This window comes from Dipodomys spectabilis, unplaced genomic scaffold (genome assembly GCF_019054845.1).
Source record: "Dipodomys spectabilis isolate Male_0828 unplaced genomic scaffold, ASM1905484v1 ptg000004l, whole genome shotgun sequence".
NCBI classification, from domain to species: domain Eukaryota; kingdom Metazoa; phylum Chordata; class Mammalia; order Rodentia; family Heteromyidae; genus Dipodomys; species Dipodomys spectabilis.
The window spans coordinates 7,733,352-7,758,586 of NW_024870681.1; the positions used below are offsets into that span (position 1 = coordinate 7,733,352).

The window sequence follows — 25,235 nt, forward strand, 5'->3', positions numbered from 1 at the left end:
TTACTAAGATCCTATGTACAAGGAACTAAACTAAGAAGAAATAAAATAAGTCAGCAAACAGACAGGGCCTCAAGGAGTTAAGAAAAATGTCTTGGGCAGAATGATGAAGCTCTAACTGTGCTGTTACTTGTTACTGGTCTTAGAACTTTTTGACACCCAGGGGAGGAAGTCATCCTGGCTATCCTAACCTCCTAGAGTTGAAGAGTTCAAAGGTTCCAGAGTTGCTACTTCTAGTAAAATCTTCAACTCTGCTTAGTTTGGCTGGGACCCAGTTCATTGCTAGCCTATAACCTTAAAAACAACAATTGAATTTCATTAAGAAATGCTAACCACTTTACATTATCTTACATAGTCAACACTATAAATAGGACCACTAAAGTCTAGCTTATATTTCATTTGCCATGGATTAAGGCTTGAAGTAAGTAAAATTCCCAAGATAATTCAGGTTACAAATAAGAGAGAAGATTGTAGACCTATCCAACTCCTGATTAGAAGAGCTAGAACAGGAAGTAGCACTGTAGCTCAACTGGTAGAGTGCTAGCCTTGAGCAAAAGAAGCTCAGGGACTGTGCCCAGACCCTGAGTTCAAGCCCTACGACCAACAAGAAAAAAAGAGAGAGAGCCAGAACAGGATCAACTACAACATCCCTGGAATGACATATTAATGTTTCTGTCCTCTCCTCCTTTAGAAAAATGGCCATGGTTATTGGGAAAAGAAATTTTTATAGTAAGTGGTGCTGTGGCTCAAGCAGTAGAGTGCTCGCCTTGAGCTGAAGAGCGCAGGGACAGCGCGCAGGCCCAGATTTCAACCCACAAACCAACAACCAACAAAAATAAATAAATAAATAAAACCCAAAAAGAAATTTTTATAGCTCAGAAATGTTATTTTCCAGCCTGGACTATATAGCAAGTTCAAAGCCACCCTGTACTACATGGAGAAACTTTATCTCCAAGAAAAGAAAGGAAGAAGGAAATGTTCATTTTTTTTATTGTGGTAAAATATATCTTAACCATGTGTAAGTGTACAATTCAGTGGCATTAAATATAGTCACAGTTTTGTGTGACTTTTTCATCATCCCTAACTTAAACTCAGTACTCATTAAACAGTGACACCCTGTTCTTTTTTATCTCATCAGAATGGCATGGTTGGCCTGGGTGAGCTTTTCTTTTGAATTTTGGTGCTCCTGTCCATTTACATACAACATAAGACAAACTTTAGAGAAGACAGAGATTGTGTGAAAGTAAGAAGGGGGGAATGGTGTCTTTCATATTTACATACAGGTCAGGATGTTTCCTGCATATTATCTCACGTAAAGGGACCTAAACTGAGAGCCTCTTGTCATTCTCCACATCCCTTGGGGAGATGTTTGCAGTTTTGGTTTCAATACTGGCTGGGGATTATGCAGGGAGGGAAAATAAACAATTATGCCATCCCTCAGTGCACACAAACACACAGCCAGGAGCCGACTGCACTGTGGGTAAAATGACTCCAAAATTGTGTGTAATGAGTAGGAAAAGATTAGAGACAGCTCTTGCTATGCTGAAAATTGACATTAGTGGAAGAAAAAAAAAAAACTCTTTACTAGTCGGCCTAGGAGGTCTAATTCGAGCAGTAAAAATATAAATAAATAAATAAAAGCTTGTCAAGATGGTATTGGTGCTTTTTTTCCAATGAGCTCTATCTGGCCGGAAGGCTATTCAGCATAATGCAAAATTAAATTATAAAAACTGGCTGAATATTTAGATGGAAGAGCCATTTGGAAGCAGTTTATTTAGACGAACCGGCAATGACCCACAACAGGGAGACATCAAGCGTGAAATTTACTAGAAATTAGCACCAGGGTCCCAGCCTCAGCATGAATAGCTTGATAGGATGCAAATCCCAGTGATATTAAGCCGCCTCACTGCTGGAGCTACAGGGTCACTCTCAGTTGGCTTTTCATGTTATACTTATTATTTTGTTCCTGGGACAGGTTATAAATAACAATAAAAAAAAACACTTATTGAAAACTTTAACTGAAACGAAAGTCTATTTTAAAGTCTCTGATTACTTGGATGCTAAAATAGAGTGTCCACTGGCCATAATGAACTCATGAGAGACATAATGTATATATGCAGTTTGTGTGTGCCTAATGTTTACCTTAGCTTCTAACAGATCATCTTGCTCAAACCAATAAAATCTATTCCAGTGTTAAGAGTATGAGGCACTGTGGAAAACACTCTCAGGCACCCTACTTCCTTATTTGGTACATGTGGTTGCCACGATTGAGCCATGTTGTATAACAATGAAAGCCCTAAGCAGAGTTAATGCCTGGTTGCTGAGAACATGCTTCAGAGGCTGTGTGTGATCACCATTCATGCAGGTGTACTTTACCCAGAATGTTCAGAAATCAAGTTTCTGCCTCTCCAGTGAAGAAAGAAGCAATGAGTATTGTCCATTTACAGTTGCATTTCTCTGGGCCTAAGAATTGACAGTATATGCACAGCATTAAAATTCCCTGGACTGACTTTGGCATAAACTCCTGAGGCTCTTCCCTCATATACTATTATGGTTGTATTTTCTCTCTTTTTCTCTCTCTTAAATATGAAGGGATTTCAGACAGTTGTATGTCAGATTGTTGCCAAGTATTCCAACTTGCCCTTCAAAATAGGTGGTTTGGAGTAATTGTGATTCAGTTTGAGCATGGTGATTGTAGAATTTGTTTTTGTATTTGTTTATATTTTAATAGCCTGCTTTTTTTGTGTTTTGATCATTGGATTGCTGGTGTGTTAGTGTTTAAGACATTCTAAGAACGTCAGCTGTAGGGGCTGGGAAGGTGGCTCAATGGTAGAGTGTGTACCTTGCATGCATGAAGCTCTGGGTTCGATTCCTCAGCACCACATAAACAGAAAAAAAGCCAGAAGTGGCACTGTGGCTCAAGTGGTAGAGCACTAGCCTTGAGCTGAAGAGCTGAGGGACAGCGCCCAGGCCCAGAGTTCAGATCCCACGACCAGCAAAAAAAAAAAAAAAAAGAATGTCAGCTTTAATGAAACCATTCTAGCTTGCAGTTTAGGGCCTAAAGATATTTCTTTGGCATCTAGAACTAAGATCTTCACATTATTACTAGTGTCATCAGTACAGTCTTTAGAAGTGTTGTATCATTTAGGCAAGTCTCTTTTTCTGGTTTCATTTTCGTCAGCCATTGCATTAGATCTAGTAAAAGTAGATAACCCCCAGCTTCATGCTCTCTTTAGTAGCAATAGGAATGATGAATAAAAATAAGGCATGGATTTTAAGGAATATGGATGGACTTCAGAGCCAAAAAACAATCTGAGTTTGAAGCCAGGTGTAGTGGTATATGCCTGTAATCCCAGATATCAGGAGTCAAAAAGCAGGAATATCCCAGGCTAACCTGGGATACCTAGCAAGACCCCCCCCCCCTCAATTTTTTTTTTAAAAAGGGATCTTTGTCCAGGCACTAGTGGCTCACGCCTATAATCCTAGCTGCTCAGGAGGCTGAGATCTGAGGATTGTGGTTCAAAGCCAGCCCAGGCAGGAAAGTTCATGAGACTCATCAGAAAACCAGAAGTGGCACTGAGACTCAATTGGTAGAGTTCTAGCCTTGAGCTAAAGAGCTGAAGGACAGGGACTGGGAAGGTGGCTCAGTGGTAGAGTGCTTGCCTGGCATGCATGAGGCTCTGGGTTCGATTCCTCAGCACCACATAAACAAAAAAAAAAGACGGAAGTGGGCACTGTGGCTCAAGTGGTAGAGTGCTAACCTTGAGCTGAAGAGCTGAGGGATACACCCAGGCTCAGAGTTCAAGCCCCATGACCAAAAAAGAAAAAAAAAACAACAAAGCTGAAGGACAGCGTCCAAGCCTAGAGTTCAAGACCCACAACCCACCTGAGTGTTATCTTTGTTACTTAATCTTTTTTTTGGTGTTGTTGTTGGTCGTGGGGCTTGAACTCTGGGTCTGGGAGCTGTCCTTCAGCTCAAAGCTAGCACTCTACCACTTGAGCCACAGCACTACTTCCAGGTTTCTGAGTGGTTTATGGAGATAGTCTCACAGACTTTCCTGCCCATTCTGGCTTTGAACTGTGATCCTCAGATCTCAGCCTCCTGAGTAGGATTACAGGTGTGAGCCACTGGTGCCTAGCACTTAATCTTTTTTGAGTATATGTGCTAATAATGGAACTTGGTCTCCAGGCCTCATTCTCTCCTTGGCTTTTTCATCAAGGTTGGTGATCTGTCACTTAAGCCACACCCCCACATCTGGCTCTCTAAGAGTCTCAAGGATTCATGGGCTCTGGCTGGCTTCCAACCTTTGTCCCCAGATCTCAACCTCTTGAGTAGCTAGAATTACAGGTGGACATCTCCAGTGCCCAGTTACTTATTCTTATTTAGCTAAGCCTCTATCTACTTACTTGCAACTTGGATATATAAATAAGATGACATTCTGATAATTAAGTAATATATGTACACAGACACTGTTCCTCATACACAATACCAGCTAACCACATTACCAAAAAGAAACCTAAGTCCATTTTACAAAAATGAAAAATATATTTTAACTAACGTTTTTCCCTTTGGGGAGTTGAATTTATTACAAAGATAGTACAGAAATAGATTTTGATGCATTTTTAACAAGCAGACATTAACTGAGAGGCTAGAAAACTTTCTTCATTGACGTGTAGTTTTGTTTTCTGTTTTTCAAGTAGAATGACTTTGTGCTGTATGCTCTCATTGTATTTTCACCTTTTATCTACACCCCAGATTGTTCATGATATCGACGGGGGCCACTCCTTGGCAGTACTGAAAAATGTACCGCTAATTACACAATTATTTTATTATGTAGCACTGGCTGAAATATCCACTAAAGAATTAATTTAGTTAAAATAATTTGAACTGAGCAATTATTTTCATAACCACAGAATTAGCGTAAAGCTCTTAAAGTCCTTTATTCCCTGCTCTTCATACAGCAGTTGTGCAATTAGCAGTAAATTTTTTTTTTTTTTTTGGTCCTTGCTTTTTTCTGAAAGGAATAAATGTCTTCAGTCTCATCAGACATTCAGAGCATGTGACCATTACACGTTCTGTATAAAGTAAGGGGTGCTTCCTGGAGCAGCTTGGAGTTTTAGAAGTCTGTACAGACAAACCAAGTTGGGACAGTGGAGAAAGGCATGTGCCTTGCAGTGAACTGTGCTCCCTGATGGTTGGAATATAGAGCCATTTTTACTTTGGAGAAGGTGGCAGTTTAATTTGCCAGTAACTACAATGAAAGCAATTTCTATTTACTTTGCTCTTAACTTCCTGAAAAATGCTTCTTTGCCTTGGATTTCCAGAATTGATTTATTCCAAATTGAGATCCTCTCTTTGATAGGAAAGTTTGAACTCAGTTGAACCTGTTATTTGGTGTTTAGAAAGGCCTTATTGTAGCTCCAGTGAAGTACTCATTAAACTTCTGGAATCATAAACCTAAAAGTTTAGCAATGTTTAGACTTCAGGGAAATAGTCCATATAAAGTTGGGAAATAAATAACTGATCTGGCTTTCCAAGGACTTACTTTATTCATGGACCAGGAGTCTTTTCTTCAGGCTTATCTGGCCTTGAGGAGGATAACACAGTGTGCTTTTTAGCAGTCTAAAGAGTTGCTCTTAGTGTGTGTGTGTATAACAAACTGTCTTCTTGTGCATGAACACATGTGTTTATATTCTCATTGATATCCTATAAAAACATAACTAAGAATTGATTTGTTCTTACTGTATTCTTTCAAAAATGTGTGTGTTTATTTACTCACTCAGCCAGTACTTACTGAACACTAACTGTTCCAGGTTTGGGGAAGGCAATGGGTATATAAAAATGAAAGATCCAGTTTGGATTTCTTTTTTTGGAAATCTGAAGAGTGTTGCTATGTAGCTCAGGCTGACATGGAACTCCCACTGTACAGAGACCAAGTTAGAGTCAAATTGATACACCTCCTCCTGACTCAGCCTCCTAAATTCTTGGATCACAGTTGTGTCTCACCACACCCAACTTAAAGATAAAAATTTTTGTAGGATCCATCCCCATTAACTATACATTTTTAAAAACTTGCATGCTAAGAATCATGAGAGGAATTGAAAGAGCTAGAATAGTTCCTTCAGAAAACTTAATATAGTGGGAAAGATCACATATTGACTTGAAAAATAGTCAACGTTTGCAGAGCAAGTGTGAATTAATGTGGTGAGACCTTAGTACAGAAATTCAGGGAGGATATAAAATGAATGTATAACCAGCCGTTTGCACACTGTGTCTTGTGAAGACAGTGCATTTTTCTCTCATGCTTTTGAAGATCTCTGGAGTAGAATACAGGTAGAGATAGCAACCCCATTAGGCTTTGGGGTGGCCACCTAGGACCTGTGGTGGCTAGAACTCTAAGACCTGCTACCTCTAGCTCTGAGCAGCCTCCTTACTAAAAACACGGTGTGCTATACAAATACGTTCCTTGTGTCCCATAACCTAAGCAATGTTTGAAATCACTGCTTTGGAAAAGATGAATTTCACGATTTCTGATTTGTCTCATTCTCTGTAGACATGTATGACCAAGTGCTCAAGTTTGGTGCTTACATCGTAGACAGCTTACGAGAGTGCTCCCAGCCTGTGATGGTTTACATTCCTCCCCAGGCTGAGCTCCGAGGTGGCTCCTGGGTTGTGATTGACCCTACCATAAACCCCCGACACATGGAGATGTATGCAGACCGAGAAAGCAGGTAATATGCTTTCCAGATTTCTACTCGCTACCTCTAGGGATTCAACAACTGTGGGTTTCCTCCTAAAGAACATAATAAACAAGGGAACATTTGAATCTGTCTATTCCCAAAGAACTGAAAGTTAGAAAATAGGCTCTCTGAAAGAAGAAAATCAAGCTGCTGGAGTTAAGCTTCCTCAATATAGTCTTCCATCCCAGATTCTTTTAAGCATGAAGTCCTCTCTTCTTGGTACCTCTAAACCTCACTGAAACTTGGGAGAACTTATATGTAAGCCTTTTAAAATGTATATAGTAGACATTAACTGTAATTTTTAATATTAAAAAATAAATTTTTAGGGAATGGTTTCTGATGTTAGAGCTCAAGTGTTTGCTAGAAGCAACCCTAAAGCCTTCACGTCACTCATTTCCATTGCATTGAGCAGATGCCTTACCTCCAGCTTGGCCTGACCTTCTGTGTTTGATCCAGGTTCTTCCAGCAAACTTACAACTGTGGTGTGGGTCCATCCACACTCATCCCTCACTTAATATGGCCTAAGTGCTGGTGGTGCTTCCCTTGCCACTGCACCTAAGCATAATGTGACTCTTGTCACCCTTATTAGCTGTAGATGTGGAATCTGTGTTCTCCCTTTGAGATACAAGTCAACTGGTGTGGTAATGAGAATTATTTTAATTGCTTTTTGCCGGGCCTTTCTCTACCTCACTTAGACACTTCTCTGGTGTCTGCTTTCTCCCCTGGGGTGATTTCTGTGAGCCATGGGTGGGCAAAATGATAATGAAGCTATTTCCTGGTCCACAAATTGTAACTGGCCTCATTCTGTTGCCTTCTTTCCTTTAAAGTGCCTCTATTTCTGTTTTGTTTTCTTTCTCCCTGATCCAGGGGATCAGTTCTGGAGCCAGAAGGGACTGTAGAAATCAAATTCCGAAAAAAGGATCTGGTGAAAACCATGCGTCGGGTGGACCCAGTCTACATCCACTTGGCTGAGCGATTAGGTATGTCTGCTTGTCCTCTTGGCAAATCAATGAGCCATTCAGCTGATTTGTAATGAGTGCATTCATAGGCCAGGGGAGGAGGCACTGAAGCATTTGATCAAATTCATGATAATCTTTATTTACTGTCCTCTTTATGGTAAGAACTCTGGTAGAATGAAATAGTGTGTGTAATAGGAGGGAAAGTGGGCCCTAAAAAAGCAAAAGTCGTTTTTTCTCTGGTATTTCCTTATAGTGCAAGTAGCCCTCCCCCCCTTTTTGTTTTGAGTACTCTTGTAGAGAATTATTAGGTAGAAGTTGCTTTGGGAAGCAGCTTAATCAGGCGGAGAATATTCAAGACTTAAGTATGTCCTGTTTCTGCTTGTCTCTCTGGACAGCCTATCTTGTTTCTAAGAAATGTTGAGAAAAGAGTGTTGTGTTATAGAAAAGCTAGAGTCTACCCAGGCGGTGTTCTGGGGTCATCCTGAGCTATGGAAGTAAAGATTGCGTGCTGTGTGCTTGCTTCCAAATAGTGGCTGTGGCAGTCATTGCCCTGAGATGCTTCTAGCTATTACTGTGTTGCTCATTTGTTTTCAGAGCTTTTGGGAGATGCTTGCAATTTGAACATAGGATGAAACTGTGGGAGCCCAGTGATGAGTCCAGAGTCTGAATGACTTTTAGGTTCTTTTGCAACACTGATTTTTTTTATCCAGGTCTCCCATTGAGACCCTTCTGTGTTAGTAAAGACAGTTGCTTAAAATTCTGTTATTGATTATTTGATTTTGGTTCTGGTTTTCTAAAGGAGTAGAGGGTTTGTCTTAAAATTGTAGTGAAACACAAGTACACAGTACATGGAGGGAGTGAAAGAGAAATACTAGCTCATTTATGTTCCAAAGAGTAATTAAATTAATAAAATGCCATTTGTGGAATCTAGAATCCTCCCCATCTAGAACTGGGAAAAAAAACTACTGAGTATGTGTGTAGAGATGACACCTCCAGGCCCTTGGATCTCTAAGTTAGGTTGCTTGTTGAACATAATGACTTGGGTTACAATAAACCCTGTTTGTGTCCCATTGTTTGCTATTAGGTAGCAGCTACCAATAACTCTAGCCTACCACAGCCTGATCGTTTTATGGGAAATACACACGTACAAAAAGAAATTGGCAAAGTTGTTTCTAAAATCTATTGCCACCCAGAATTGTTGAGGTGGTTTTTTTTCTCTCTCTTTTCCAAACAGGATAATTACTTTTGACCAACCCTATACGCTTTAATTAAAGCAACTGCAGCTCAACAGCAAGTTACTTAGAACTGTACATAGAGAAAGCTCTAAAAGCTTCAGCCACTGATAAGCATCTCACTTAGATGGCTCATAATTGCTCCCAGCATCCAGCGGTCATTGCTGCTGTTTTTAACCACTAAATTCTGTAGGAAGGCAGCAGTGCCACAATTGCCAGAAAGAGAATTGCCAAATTTCCTTCCTTTTTTTTTCTTTCTTGCCACCGCCCCCTTCCCCCCCACCTTTTTTCTGGTTTTCTTTCTGGCCAATTTAAAATTTGTCAAAGTCGGTCTTCTTCTGGATCACTGCCCTTTGATATTTCGCGCACTCCATTTGCCACAAACAAGCCGCGGGGCCGCAGTTCATGCTGACTCTAGCAGAAGCAGAGAGAGCTCCATTTATCTTACACTGCCTGCTGAATTCCTACTCATTAACTGGGGGTTCACTGCCTCTTTTTAACCCCCCAATGGCTGCTATCATCCCTTCAGAGTAACTGGGTGGTAGAAAGAGGGATCCTCTCCACATTGGTTGGAGGACTCAGGGAAGAGAGTTGTGTGGGGCCAAAGCTCCCTTCTCTCCATGGAAAGTGGTTTTGCTTCCACCTTCACCCGCACCTTTAACTTTAGAAGTATATGCAGGGAAGAGGGAGGAGATTCCCAAGTGATGGCATTTAATCATTTGTTACAAATCATCTCATTATCAATTTCCTTTCCTCACTGAAGAAAATCATATTTATTTAACCTTGACCAAAATGGCACTCAAAAAAGAATCAGTAGTCTGCTAAATGTGAAGTAGGCTCTGGCCCAGGGAACCCTGGGAACATGAGCAGTGGATTAGGAAATTATGTATGAGTCTTGGATATGTTACTTATAGGTAAATTGTTTAACTTCTCTAAACATAAGTAAAGAGAGGAATAACACTCTCATCCAGTTAGTGTGAGGATCAGATGAATGTGTATTTAATTAGAATCTGCCATGCATTTCTCAAGCATGGAGACTGGCATCATTTCTTTACAGTCATAATCATTAGAAAAAGCAGATGGACATGTTCAGCATTGAAAGTTTTCTGTGGCTCAGTTCCACATTTGGGAGTACAAAGGAAACAGAAGTAACCCTGTCTCTGGGGCATTTGCAATCCTCCACCTTCCACATTGTGATATATCTATGATACAACACAGCAGATCAACCTGGGTGTGAACCTTGCTCTTTATGAGACCACAATGGCTCTTGACTTTTCTTATAATGCCTACAAAGACTACCAGAGTGCTTTTTCACAAATTGTTGAAAAGGACCATGTTTCCAAATTGAGAAGTTGAAACAAAAAGTAGATGGGGCTAAACATATCTTCCAAGATAAAAATAAATGTACACAAGAGCCCAAAGTAGAATTCTTGATCTCTGTATTCTACTTTTCTCAAGATTTCCTAAGATTATATCTCAGCTGAATACTGAGCCTGATCTAAATTAAACAAGGATTCTTTCCCCTTTGTGAGCTAAAGCCAATTGCACTGAGAAAATCTGATTTAGAAGGCCTATAGGAGTGGATGTTATCTTGTATTCCTGATCTCTTCCCAAATCAGCCGGAGTACCAGGAAGCATTCACAGATACTCAAGATGAGCCAGTGCACAACTGATTGTGTTCAAAATTATGATGTATTCTCCAAGGATAATGAGTCACATTTGATTTCTGAACAGCTAGCTTCATCTCTTTCAGAATTATGTAAAATTATGTGTATATATATATAGATATGTGTGTGTGTATACATATATACTCATACATAATTTTTTGGTGCTAGAAATTGAAAATAGTCACATATTTAACAAATGACCTTTGGTCATTTTATGCATCTAGTTTGGAGATGGTGGTGAATTACTTTGCTGGTCTGCAGCTGTAACAGAGAATGAAAATAGTGTATACATTGAGTTCTGATTGAGATGTAGAAAAGAATCGCCTCAAAATGAAAAGCAGACTTTGGTCCACTTACCAGAATCTTGCATTCCTGAACCTGTTTTGGCCCTGGATTCTCAGAACCAGGGTTTGGTAAAACCATTGCAGGGGAGATTACTACTTTGGTTGCCTTAAGGAAAATAAATTCCTACTCTGAAAATAGAGTCCTAGCCCTCAAAGGCCTTTTGGTGTCTCACTATCATCTCTGATGCCTGTCACAATCAGAGCAGAGAAAGTGGCAGTGGAGCTGGACTTCCATGTTAATTAGACCTCTGGAGTGCTATGCCCCAGGTCCTTCTCTGGATCTTTACCCTCCTCTTATGTTCAGAAGCGTCTGGCCCAAATGTGAAGTAACTATAAGTTCCCCACTGTTACTCTGTAATATGAAGAGCACCTAGGCAAATAGTCACATAGGAAAACTTTGGTCTCCTTAATGGCCCATTCCAAGACAGCTGGGCAACTCCTTGGCTGTGCCCTTATGAAGAAACAAGCTTTGGCAGCCCCAGGTGAGTACCACTTCTGGCCCTCAATTGAACCTACCATGTCTTTTGGCCAGGGTGTGATGGTGACAATGGAGTATTGTGGCCACTGATGAGGATACACATCTGTTAAATTCTTCATGAATACCTTTCCTCACAGGTCTTCTCTTGAGCAGCCAGAATGACAGGAAAAAGATTGTTCTTAAGTGTAGGGATCCAGGGATTACTATCTGAGCTGCGTGTGTTTTCCATCTCTTATATCCATCTTCATGATATTATCAACTGAAAAGAGCCAGTGTTGCTTGTCTGAGATAGAAACAGGTTTACCAGAAACAGGTTTACCGTAATGATGAACAGTAACACTATTACAAGGAACTTTAGGGTTAAACATCCTTGAGAAGATTGCTGTTAAAATCAATATGCAAATGCAGTCGTATTTAGATAGGTATGGCCCCCTTTGAAGAAAAGCAGATATATGAAAATGGGATTTTAAAAAAACTAGATACATTGGGAGAAATTATTCCTATTACAAAAGGATTATTTGCCTTACCAAAGGATTCACTGCTGGGTTCCTTCTAAATAGCTCCCTTAAGGCATTTAAAACAGGATCTGATTTACACAGTTTTTCAGGAATGCTTTTGTGGTTTTAAAAAAAATGGCATACCTGTTATGGATATAGAAATAGTTTTGCAGGGTTTTTATCTTACTATCATTATAGAGAAATTTCTTTCAACACAGAAAATGTGATTATGTAGATGTTTTAAACAGCTATTTAAGTTTGTACTTTTGAATCTTAATAGGATTCCAGGCCTTTTTATGATCATATTTCCATCTCAAGGTTGAGGTGTGGGTATGTTTTATTTTTTTATTTTTTATTTTTTGGCTGGTTTGTGAGGCTTGAACTCTGGGCCTGGGGTGCTGTCCCTTAGCTTCTTCAGCTCAACGCTAGTGCTCTACCACTTGAGCCACTTCCAGTTTTCTGGTGGTTTATTGGAGATAAGAGTTTCAAGGACTTTCCTGCAGGGGCTGGCTTTGAACTGCGATCCTCAGATCTCAGCCTCCTGAGTAGCTGAGATTACAGGTGTGAGCCACCAGAGAACAACCTGATGTTATTTTTTTTTTTTTTTTGCCACATTAGGATTATTGTTACGTAAGTGAGAAATTGAGTTCAGAAAAGGAAAGAGCTTTCCGCAAACTCACCTAGTGCCTTTGGCTGAGCTGAGAAGTTTTAGTGTATCAGTTTGAATTTTATTCTAGGCTTTTAAATGTCTCATTTCCCCCAAATCTTACTAAGATGTGTCCTGTTCATGTATAGGATAAGTCTGGCTCCTTTCCATCCTTTTGACCCCATCCAGGGGAGATTTGGCTCTGCATTGAGTCTGGCACACCTGACTGGCTCCTGTGCTGGGGGTCTTGTGGGTCAGGTGATACTGTTGTGTTTAAGGATCCCGTTCCCTTAAGTATAGACCATGCCCCGCCACACATTTCCTGGCTTTGGCTTTGGGCAGATTACTTAACTTTTTGTCCCTTAGTTTTCTCATCTGTAAGGTAATGATTTTTATTTGGAGTTAATGTGAGGATTAAATAACAGTACCAGCCTAAACAGCCTAAACAGTACCAGCCTAGCAACATAGCAATAATATTAGCACTTCATATTTGATCAGACTAGTGATGCCTCTTCGGTTTTAACTCTACATTATATATATCTTTTTTTTAATTATAAAGTTTGTCTTTAGGATTTCATAGGCACTTTGTGTTTCCGTAGCAAAGGGTGGGAGCAGCCACCTTCTCTTCACTCGTTTCAGCTTCTGCCTATCATAGGATTCTAGAAAAGAATGACTTTCTCCTCTGTAGCATATTCTTAAACACACTCACACGCATACACACTGACTTGCTTTCCTAAAAACCCTGAGGCCCTGCAATCTAGCTAGAAAAGAAAGAAAACCATTCCAAGATATTTAATTGTACAGGGAGCTTACAGGATTGATCGAGAGCTTAGCTTTTTACAATAGTCCAGTGAATAAGAAATGCTCCTGACAAACGATCAATGATAGGATAATCACTCTTTATCCCCCTCCTCATTCTTACCTTCTTTCTTTCAGGAGAACAGGGTTCAGAAGTCAAAAATCTTTATAGACGCCGCTTTTAAATTAAGCAGAAAATAGACATTGACATATTTGTTAATCTCCCCTAAATCATTACCGGGGCTGGCTGCTTTGCTGTACAAGAAGACAGAGGCCCTCAGTGTTCAACACAACGGTACAACTAACTAGCCTAAGAGTAGGATTTTATTTTTAGAAAAATAAAAAAAAATTTAACTATTTATTCCCTAAAAACACACAAATTCTTGGTCATCTGATGTGCATTGTCAAAGTCAGTCTTGTCTTTTTTAGGCAGCCCTTGAGGGAATGCTCCATGGTCTTCCTCAGGAGAGCCAGATCATTCTAGGTGTTAATTTCATTTGTTTTTTTAAAGATCTAGAGTAGCTTTATTGGGTGGGCAAAATCTCTGCTGTCCTGGAGCCAGCCTTCTTTGTCTCTCCAACTTGGTGAAGCCTCTTCTACATCCTGTTCTGAGCCTTGCTCTTCACCAACTCTCCAGCTGCTCTCCCTTTTTTGGCTGCTGTTAAGATCATCTGTATGCTTGGCCCCTTTCAATCCCATGTAGGGGCTTTAGAAGCAGCCAGATCTGACTTTTTTTTTTTTTAATACTTTTTTTGTTGTAGAAATACTGTACAGAGGGGTTACAGTTACATGAGCAAGGTAATGAGTACATTTCCTATCAAGCACTTTACCTCCTTTTTTTCCCCTACCATCCCTGCCCTCCCACCTCCACAACTACACTCCTCTTTCCTCCTCCCCTCCCCGTCTAAACTGTAGAGTTCATTTTTCAACATAGTGCCTTGTACATCTCATTGTTACAATGGGTCAACCTGGATCTCTATTTAAGCATTTTGTTTTTTCCCTTCCCCTCCCCAAGTTAGAGAAGTGTATATACAAGATGTAGGGCACCGACATCAAATACAGTGAAAACAGAGGTTACCGTGGGGAAGGAACATACAAAAAAAAAAAAAAACACATGGTATATTATAAATACGTTAGGAACAATAGCAAGAAAGAAAAAACCACTTGTGTCCCTATCTTGGGATTCATTTCGCTTGACATCACCTTATCTGGTCATATGTACATAGCTTTTGACCTTTTCTGCTTGTCCCAGACATATACTAGTTATTGCATATAAAGGAAACCATAGGAAACCTATGTTTCTTTGGGTCTGGCTTACTTCACTTAATATAAGTTTTTCCAAGTCTTTCCATTTCCTAACAAATGTGGTGATGTCATTCTTTCTGATGGAGGCATAGAATTCCATTTTATATATATATATATATATATATATATATATATATATATATATATAAAGAGAGAGACAGAGAGAATTGGATGGCGTTGGGCAAATCACTTTGTATTGCAGGGCCTTCATTTTCTTATTTGTAAAATAAATAACCTGTCTAAGGTTTGGGCCTCAGGATCAGATAATATATGCGAAATCATCTTACAAAACCCTTGTTACTGTTGAGATATTCAGCTTGGCATTGAGATCAACAGCTGACCAGTTCTACATCTGAGTTGTGAATGCCGACCCATGAGGTGCGTGATCCTGAAAGGGTTGAGTGCGGTGCCTGATGCACAGTAAATGCTCAGTAAATGGTGTCTTCCTATATGGCCCACATAGAGATATATGTGCATTCAAGCACAGTGTTGGTTGTTTTCCCAGAGGAAAAGGTTGAAAGGGTCTAGAACTCCCTTCCTTCTGTCCATGTCCACACACCTGCCATCCCTAGGCCTTGGCAAGGCTGTGATTTTACCTGCTTAAAATTTTAGACTTGCCTTGAACATTGTATCCAACCCATAATGTGGGTGGGAATTACTGGAGAGCTTGTCCTGATCTTAGTTATCCAGTGGTACTCAGACCAAGCTTCAGCTTTATTAGTAGCATACTGCTATCACCACTTAGCCTTGCTGAAGTAAAAAAATTGATAATGTTACTGAAGCACTGGTCTGCTGCCCCGGTAAGCAAGAAGAAACAGCATGACGGAGTTCAAAAGCTTCAGGGGTCAAACTAATGCAGTTGAGTCCTGATACTTGTCGCTTTCTTAGTTTGTAACTTTTCATAAGTTACATAAATTCTCAGCATCTCACTTTCCTTACCTGCAAATACCATCCCTGTAAGGTTCTTGTGAAGATGAAATGAATGACTTAACAAATTTAAACCACCTAGAATGGCACTCAGTTCCCTAACAATATTTAGCATGGATTGTTGATTATATGTATTAGATAGCCAGGCAAAACTATCTTTTGAGCTGGGCAAACTTTGCATTTGATATAACTTCACAAAACAATTATGAAATAATACAAAAAATGTCTGCTTTTTTTTTCTCAGTTTATCTAGTGTTACCATCTTGTCCCAGGCACTTTATCATTTGCTCACACACATTTGTGTGTGCACTCTCACGGCTCCACACCCATATATGTCTAATTTGAATTATTAGTCATCTGTAGACATCATGGTCTTTTATCTGTTTACTATTTCTAAGAACATAGACTTTCTCTTGTATAACAACAACGCATTTATCAAAGCACAACTACAAACATGGGTACAATACACAAATTCATGAGTCATATTAAAATTGCCTTGTACTTGCAAGGTTTGTTCTCTACCTACTTGAACCACATTCCAGCCCTGATATGTATTTTCTGTCTCCTTTTAACTGGAATAATTCTTCAACCTTTCTTAATCTTTCATGTAGAGTACAGATCAGTTTTGTAGCATGTTCATCGTTTGTGTTTGTCTTGTATTTCCCTGTAGTTAGACTCAGATCTGTGTTTTTTTTTTTTTGTAGGATATTGTATAAGTACTATTCTGCCCTTCTCAGTACATCTAACACAGGCACAAAATGCCTGTCTGTCCTATCACTAGTGATGGTCTCTTTATTTGTGGTTTTGTTCACTAGGTTCATCTACTATAAAGTCATCATTTTCCCCTTTGTAATTGCCACTTTGTTAAAAGATACTCTGAGACTTTGTGAAAATTCTGTTACCCAACAAACTTTTTTTTGGGGGGGAGGGTCCGGTCGTGGGGCCTGAACTCTGGGCCTGGGCGCTGTCCCTCAGCTCTTCAGCTCAAGGCTAGCGCTCTACCACTTGAGCCACAGTGCCACTTCTGGCTTTTTTTTTTCTTTTGTGGTGTTGAGGAATCGAACCCAGGGCCTCATGCACGCAAAGCAAGCGCTCTACCATTGAGCCACCTTCCCAGCCCCCAAACTTTTTTTTTTTTTTTTAATTTTAATTTTTTGCCAGTCATGGGCCTGGAACTCAGGGCCTGGGCACTGTCCATGAGCTTTTTCACTCAAAGCTAGCACTCGACTGCTTTGAGCCACAGCACCACTTCCCATTTTCTGGTGGTTAATCAGAGATAGGAGTCTCACAGACTTTAATGCCTGGCTGGCTTTTAACCATGATCCTCAGATCTCAGCTTTCTGAGTAGCTATGGTTACAGGCATGAGCCACTGGCACTTGACTCCCCAAAAAACTTTTAAGCCACTAGTCTTAGTACCTATTGATGCTTCTTGGCAGAATCAATTATTATAATGGTTATAAAATGGTGATTTTATAATTTCATCATTCCTTCTACATTTTAATTATTACTCTGCTGGAGGGGAAAACATTCCTTTTCCATTTTCCCCCCATTTAATTATTTATATCAAGATGGATTTATATCAAGACAGATTCTTATTTTATTCCATAAATATTCTAATAAGTATCACTTACTTTGGTGTCTTAGATTTGGCCAGTGGGACGCCTTCAAACTGGCTCCTATATCCTTCTAACAACTAACATAAAGTAACACCATCTCAGGTGCTGTTTTAGATTTTGTCACATGTTCCAAGCTTATCTCACATTTTCCATACCATATCCCTGGAGTCACCATTTCTTCTAAGTTATTTTCAATGGAAGCGAAACAGTGTTAGTTGCACTGTCACAGACATTCTAAGAAAATCATTGTAAAAGATACCATTAAGGCAAGTGCTGGTGACTCATACCTATAATCCTAGCTACTCAGGAGGCTGAGATCTAGGGATTGCAGTTCAAAGCCAGCCTGGGCAAAAAAATGGTGAGACTCTTATCTCCAGTTTACCAACAGAAAACCAGAAGCAGCACTGTGGCTCAAAGTGGTAGCAAAAGAGCTCAGGGACAGCACCAGGTGCTGAGTTCAAGTCCCCCAACCAACTGAAAAAAAATTTTAGAAAGATACTGTCAGCTTCCACCCGTTTTTCTAGGCAGGCCCACTCATAGGAGGGGGTCATGGTGCCACTCACTACTACAAGTGACACCATGGCCCAATATTGAAAATACTGATTGTTTAAGAGAGAGAAGTCAGGGGTAGAATTTGGGCATCCAAAAACAACTATAAAAATGAAACTAGAAGCCGGGCGCCAGTGGTGCACACCTGTAATCCTAGCTACTCAGGAGGCTGAGATCTGAGGATCATGCTTCAAAGCTAGCCCAGGCAGGAAAGTCTGTGAGACACTTCTTTTTTTTTTTGTCGGTCATGGGGCCTGAACTCTGGGCCTAGGCACTGTCCCTCAGCTCTTCAGCTCAAGCTAGCACTCTACCACTTGAGCCACAGTGCTACTTTCAGTTTTTTCTGCTTATGTGGTGCTGAGGAATCAAACCCAGGGCCTCATGCATGCAAGGCAAGCACTCTTATCACTGAGCCACCTTCCCAGCCCTCCATGAGACTCTTAACTCCAACAAACGACCAGAAAACCAGAAGTGGCTCTGTGGCTCAAGTGGTAGAGCGTTAACCTTGAGCTAAAGAGCTGAGGGTCAGTGCCCAGGCCCAGAGTTCAAGCCCCACGACCAAAAGAGTCTCACAGACTTTCCTGCTGCTGGGGCTAGCTTTGACCAAAAAATAAAAATAACAAAACTAGAGTCAGTTGCCAGTGGCTCACATATGTAATTCTAGCTACTCAGGAGGCCAAGATCTGAGGATTGTAGATTGAAGCCAGCCTAGGCCATGAGTTCAAGCCCCAATATGGCACTGAAAAGGAACAGAAAAACATGGGGTCAGAGGCATGGCACAGTTGCTAGAGCATTAGCCAGTAAGCCAAAGCGTTAGGAGCCGAGTTTGAGTTTCCGTCTCATACTGAAAAAGGCGAAGGAAACCCTAGGTGCTATAGTTACATCCCTGGTCTGTTAACATGCGTTTATGTATACTACTTACTGCTCGGCTCATTCAGCAGCCCAAGGCTGTTTATGGCTTATGATACATAGTAGCATAAAGAGCAAGGCCTGTTTTCAGAGAGGCATGACTGAAATAGAGCTTTCTATTCTGCATCCCAACACCTGAGCTCATGTATTTGTCAGCTTTGGCAACAAAGCACATCAGATTGTCCCCAACACCAGGGACAGTCACTCACCGCTCCTTCAGCTACACTTATTTTTCCTTACTAGGCAGGCAGTTAAATTTTCAGTATTGATTGCAGATTCTATTTTGAAAGCAATTAGGAAGGAAAGTACAATATAGCAACACCTCTACTAGGACTCAATTGACTGGGGGAGGGGTTCTCCTTCTTATAAGAATTCTAGTTTCTTCTCTGTTAAGTGAAGGTATAGTATGCTTACATTCTCTGTGGCCCGCATGGCGGGGGCAGGAATACCTTTGCCTTTTTTACTCTTCTTTTTCTCTAAGCCCAAGAACCAGAAGATCTCTGTCACCTTAGGCAGTGATTGGCCCAGCTGTTTGCAGCCTAGGTGGGCGAGCAAGAACTGATCCACTGAGCTGACACAAGACACTTGGATCTAGCTTTAATTTAGATTGGATTCCAAAGCCAACATTAGAACCCGTGAGGAACTGAAGTTTCCAATATTACAGTCAGGGGCTCACCAGTTTGACAGATGACTGATGTGGACATAGAGAAACCAGAACTGCAAGTTTGTGCCCAGCATAGGGGTAGCTCTCCCACCACATCTCTCACCTAGACTAGTCCAGCTGCTTTAACACTGGTAATTGGGTGATGTATAGCAGCCCTGCCTTGGGGGCAGGTAGCGAGCTGATTGGAGGTTCAGGCCTCTAGGTGGTGTTTCACCTACCTGGGAAGGCAGAGCTGCCATCACTGCTTTCCTACCGGTGACCTCCACAGGAAAAGAGGACATGTGGGCTCCCCATGGCGAGGGAAGGACAGGACTGATAGCTCACAGAGTCCTGTCATGCACCAAAGAGATGTGAAGTCGGCCAAGAACTGGCCCCAGAGGGAAGCCTACCAGAACGATGGTTGCTTCTGTGCTGAGATTCCTAGTCACCACCAAGTGTGACAGGCAGCTTTATCTAATTGCAGGCACCCCAGAGCTGAGCTCAGCTGAGCGGAAGGAGCTGGAGAACAAGATGAAGGAGCGGGAGGAATTTCTAATTCCCATTTACCATCAGGTAGCTGTACAGTTTGCTGACTTGCACGACACACCAGGCCGGATGCAGGAGAAGGGTGTTATTAACGTAAGTGTCATGGTGCCTCTCCTCCGAATTGTCAAAGACCCATGAGTTTGTCATGTACACAGGCCCACAAGCAGGGGGCCATTAAGGCCGATGAAGACAGCTTGTATAGACAAAGCCATTTCAAAGTTGTTTTTCCTGTTTTATACATCTATTATCATCTTGAAAACAATTGTGATTTAGGTTTCCATAGACTCCTGAGGAAGCAGACTCCATTTTACTAAGGGGGAAACCGAGTTACACATGCCTTTATTGGTGACAGATGCCCAGGTGGATTCCTGCAGTGTCGAGGTTCCAATAGTAGCTGATTCACTTTTGATCTGCATTCAAGTTGTTTGAGCCATATGCTCAAAGATACCTCCTTCCACTCTGGCTTTCTTCCCCTAGAACCTCAATCATTTTGGAGGGAATGTATGCTGAGTCTGAGGCTGGCCATAGTGCTGTGGCCTGCAGAATAGTTGTAGTTGGGGGGCATCTGAAGGTGACGAGAGCTCATGGCTGGCTCTGAAGTCTGTGAAGGGCTTGCCTAGAAAATAGGAATTGGGAGAGACTAGGGTTTGAATGCAGGGGATTATATACTATCACTCAAGCTACACCTCGAGTCATAGCATAGTTTTGTCTGTGTAGTTCCCTCAGGCTGAGTGTTGAGCAAGGATTAGGGCTGGGGTGACTAATTCTTTTTTTGGTTGTTGGTCAGGGGGCTTGAACTTGGGGCCTGGGCACTGTTCCTGAGCTGTTCTGCTCAAGGCTAGCTCTCTACCACTTGGTCACAGCGCAACTTCGTTTTTTGGTGATTAATTGGAGGGAAGAGTCTCTCAGACGTTCCTGCCTAGTCTGGCTTTGAACCATGATCTTCATATCTCAGCCTCCTAAGTAGCTAGGATTATAGGCATGAGCCATAAAGCCCATCTGACTAAGCTTATTCTTATCTGCCTGTAGGACATCCTAGATTGGAAAACATCTCGTACCTTCTTCTACTGGCGGCTGAGGCGTCTCCTGCTGGAGGATCTAGTCAAGAAGAAAATCCACAATGCCAACCCCGAGCTGACTGATGGCCAAATCCAGGCCATGTTGAGACGTTGGTTTGTAGAAGTGGAAGGAACAGTGAAGGTAGGTAGTAATTGCTTCTCACCTCCACCTGAGGCTTATCACCTAAGAATCCACATGCTTCCAGGGGCACAAGTGGGGGGAGCCTAGAATCTAAGCTGAATCTTAGCCCTATTTTTCATATACATAGCCCAGAAACATGTGCGACATCGCAGAACATATTTTCAGCTCACACAGTCATTTAGCAAACTCAGCTACTGCACTAGGCCTTGGGGACATGGCAGTAAAAGAGAAAGTCATTGGTCCTGCACAACAGTGTGGCTGGGGCTAAACTCAGCAAGGAGCAGAGTTACCGAGCATGGAGCTCAGACACCCAAACTTGGGAAAGGAGGAGGGAGACTTCTGGAGGAAGTGGTATCTTAGCAGAGACAAAAACAAAGTGGGAACAAATGTGAAGAAAAGATTGGATTGTAGGGGCAGGGAAAGAATGAATGTGTCAGGCAGAAGAAATAGTATGTTCCAAGGCATAATAGCAAAAGCAGCATGTATCCAAGGAACTGCAAATCTTTCAAGATGACTCAGATTGGGTGCCAATAATAAAAGGGAAGAGGCCTAATTTGCACAAGGCTCTGTAAGCCGCCAAGGGCTCTGGACTTGGTCTTGAGATCTGTGGAAGTCACTGGAGTATTGTTAGCAGCAGGGTAACATTTTCTGATTTCTATTTTATAAACACCACTTGGGGAGCTGTGGAGGATGGACTCAAAAGGAGTAGAAGCAGGAGGCCTAATAGGACATGATAGTACTATAATGTAATACAGAGGGGGATGCTAGGACCACAACTGAAGATCTGATTTCAAGTCAGAGGCTGAAGGAAGAAACTATGCACCTGCCATAGTCTCAGGGTGATCTCATGGAAAGTGCTTGAGCCTTGCAGCAGTGATCTCATTGAGATACTTGCTCTTGGGCTGGGATGAGACAGGACAGGGTGACATAACAGAGCAAGAGTACCTGTCTTTGCTCCTAGGAGAGGGAGGCAGGGGAGAGGAAAGGAGGGAAAGAGAATGTATGTGCAGCATTGACACTCTATGTATGTGTGTACATGGGTGTGTGTATATACAGATACATATATTTATCAGAATTAGTGGTAATAGAGGCTCAAAGTTTATTTGTCTATCTTTCTGAAAATGACATGATGGTCTTGATGGAGGCTGGTGGTGGTGGCATGAAGGTCCTGTCCTATGAAGAGTCACTTTAACCTTCTTGGAAAGTGTTGCTTGAAGTCTCAGCTAATGGTTCTCAGAAAGGGGCACCAAGGATTCAGCAGTAGTTTTAAAGCTAGTAAAGTAGGATACTTCAGAGATTCACCTTTGTGTTAAGTCTGCCCGAGTTCTTTATGACTGAAAAGCTATTTTGGATAAATATCTCAAATATGCAGCAAGGGTACACAGCATTCTCCAACATTTGGTTCAGGTTAAGGTCAGGCCATGGTATCATAATTGACTGAGACAATTTTGTCAGTGGTTACTGGCAGCTTCCAGTGGAAGTTGGCATTGAAAGTCACGCAAGTGTAAAATAAGAGGTTGTTCTCTAGTTAAGAGTGGCCAGCTAGGTAAATGGAGTGTGTGTGTATATGTGGCCCACACGCCTTCCTACCACATTAGTTACTAATAGACATGCACAGCCTCAGTGGGCTCAAGGATGAGGAGAAGGAATAGCTTCCCTCCAAGTGTAAAGTGAGGAGCTAGGCCCCTCACTTTCTCCTTAGCATCTTGCTCCCAGGAGACTAGTGTGTCTGAAGAAACAGGTCATTGTTATCTCTCCTCAAAGGAGAGAGCAGCAAGAGCATAGGCTCCTGGCTGGAACTCAAGTGTACAAGACACCTCCCAGCCCCACAGTTCAGAAAGGAGTTGTCCAAACACTGGGGACCAACTTTACCCAAGAACTGAGATTATTTCCCTTGCCTCTGACTACAAAGGACGTACTCATGAGCTTTTCATTCCAGGGGACAGAAGGAGGGAAAGGAAGGACGACAGATCCTGTAAAGTCAGAGTGTGTGGCTTTGAAACCTCCTTCCACATTGTGCAGGCTCAGCAGGACCTAGTCAGTGTGGGGTGGGTGATAAAATCTTCAGCGCCCTTGAGAGAAGAAAGTGTTGCAGTGTTCAGAAGCCCGTGTGCTGCTTCTAAAGGGCTGACACCAAAGCTGCTTGATATTAGGAAATGGCTTAAAACCACCTATTCCTATTTTTTTAATTCTTCAAACAGCCCCAGATCCATCTCTCAAGTACAAAGATGAGCTGAGACTAGACTACGACTTTACACCAAGAAGTGACCCTCTGATCCTCATTGTGGTTACTAGTAAGGAAAGACATGTCAGGATAGGCATCTGCAAGCTGTGCTTTTGTGTTCTTTGACCCTAGTGAATTTGTTTTCTTAATCTTAATGCTGAAAAAAAAAGGGGGGGGGGGATTTCCAGGACAGAAAATTGGAGGCAGTAGGATGTTCTATAACTGAGCAATATAATTCTTTTGTTTCCCTTAGCGGTATCTGTTACCATGAGTTACAGAATTCTGTTTGAGTCCACTGGGACAGTCCTTTTGTAGGAAATAGTTGAGTTTATGGTTCATAGTTTCACTGCAGGCAGAAGCAAAGCAGCACTACAGCTCCCTGGGAAAAAAAAAAAAAGTGTCGTTTGAATTGGATTGTAAGAACACAGAACGCACTGGTTTCATGTGCATGTTTCCTGTGTTGATTGCTAGCTCACACAATTTGAAGTATGTGGTTTTGCAAATAGGCCAATTGATTTGCTATCCCAAAACTCTTAACAGTAAAAGTTGAGATTAGGACTCTTCTCGGAACACTGAGAATGTGGGGTTTAGAATTCCATAAACTTTTGGGATATCAGCTTTGTACTTAGTGGCATAAGCATATTTTTTTTTTTTTTTTTGGTCGGTCGTGGGGCTTGAACTCTGGGCCTGGGCGCTGTCCCTCAGCTCTTCAGCTCAAGGCGAGCACTCTACCACTTGAGCTACAGCGCCACTTCCAGTTTTCTGGTGGTTTATTGGAGATAGGAGTCTCACAGTCTTTCTTGCCCGGGCTGGCATTGAACCGCAATCCTCAGATCTCAGCCTTCTGAGTAGCTAGGATTACAGGCATGAGCCACCAGCGCCCGGCAATAGGCATATTTTTTAAGCTTCCATTTCCTCATTTATAATGAGGAAATTTATAAACTCATTTATAAAATGAGGAAATTTATAAACTTCTACAAGAGCAGAGAGTAAGGGTAAAGGCAGAACTAGGTAGGTCCTTCTTGCCAGTGTGGAACTGATTGGGTACCTCTCAAGAGGGTTCAGCAAGCCATTTGGGCTCATGAGGCCTTTTGGTGTTATATTCCACAGCCTCTGAGAAAAAAACAACAAAAAACATTGTTTCCTGGGCTTCCTTTGGACATATCTTCCTTTGGACATATCTTAAACTTGTATTTTTAGACGTATTGAAAATGTCTTTACAAAATTTCATTTATTCTGGGAGGTATGTCACGTCCCACCCAACTGGGTAGTTGGCTCCTACAAGTCTAGGTCAGAGCTGGAAAGAACCCCTGGCAGGCAGTGACTCTAAGCGGCTTCCCAGGGGAGTTGTTTGTAGGGCATGGAAATTGGGAGCTACAGGTGCTGCCCTGGTTACTCCCTGTTCCTATTGTGCATTGCCCATAAAGGGTTTGGCAGCAATTCTGTATGTTTAAAATGAAACTTCCCAAATAGTTCATTTAGATTTTGTAATATAGACTAATTACTACATACAATTAGTGAGGCTGAGTGGTGCCTGAGATATTATCCACTGATAGAATGTCTGTTGAACATGTAGAACAGGCAGGATTGTGATGTGATTGGTATTATCTGATGGTAGAGTTATCAGGCAGGTGAAGTGTATTGTGGCCTATCATAAGATGAACAGCCCAGTCTCTTACACAGCCCAGTCTATTATACCTGTTTAAAATCCACACTGGATGCTGGGAATTATCAGCCACATTCTCACCACTATAAGGAGAAAAACAATGCCTTTTTCTCTGGAAATAGAGTCGGCCTATCCTTCGGGTGGCTGGAATGAGTTTTGCAACTCCCCTAGAAAGGCAGGCCAGGACCTATAACCTCCACAGCCTAATGGAAGGTAGCAAATTAACTCAGAACAGTCTACTAGTCTTCCCAGGTCTGCTGAAGCAAACCAGTGGCATTGTGGGTACGTAA

At 41.6% G+C, this 25,235-nt stretch overlaps 1 protein-coding gene across 3 annotated transcripts in view; it reads left to right on the forward strand.

The window, feature by feature from the left end:
* Positions 1 to 25,235, forward strand: part of Acaca (acetyl-CoA carboxylase alpha) — a 298,410-nt gene that overhangs the window by 266,851 nt on the left and 6,324 nt on the right. For all 3 annotated transcript variants that reach the window (XM_042690979.1, XM_042690996.1, XM_042690985.1), the window contains 4 exons: positions 6,552 to 6,729; positions 7,606 to 7,718; positions 19,794 to 19,948; positions 20,885 to 21,055. In XM_042690979.1, the coding sequence (XP_042546913.1) occupies positions 6,552 to 6,729; positions 7,606 to 7,718; positions 19,794 to 19,948; positions 20,885 to 21,055 (617 nt within the window). The remainder of the gene's footprint in view (positions 1 to 6,551; positions 6,730 to 7,605; positions 7,719 to 19,793; positions 19,949 to 20,884; positions 21,056 to 25,235) is intronic.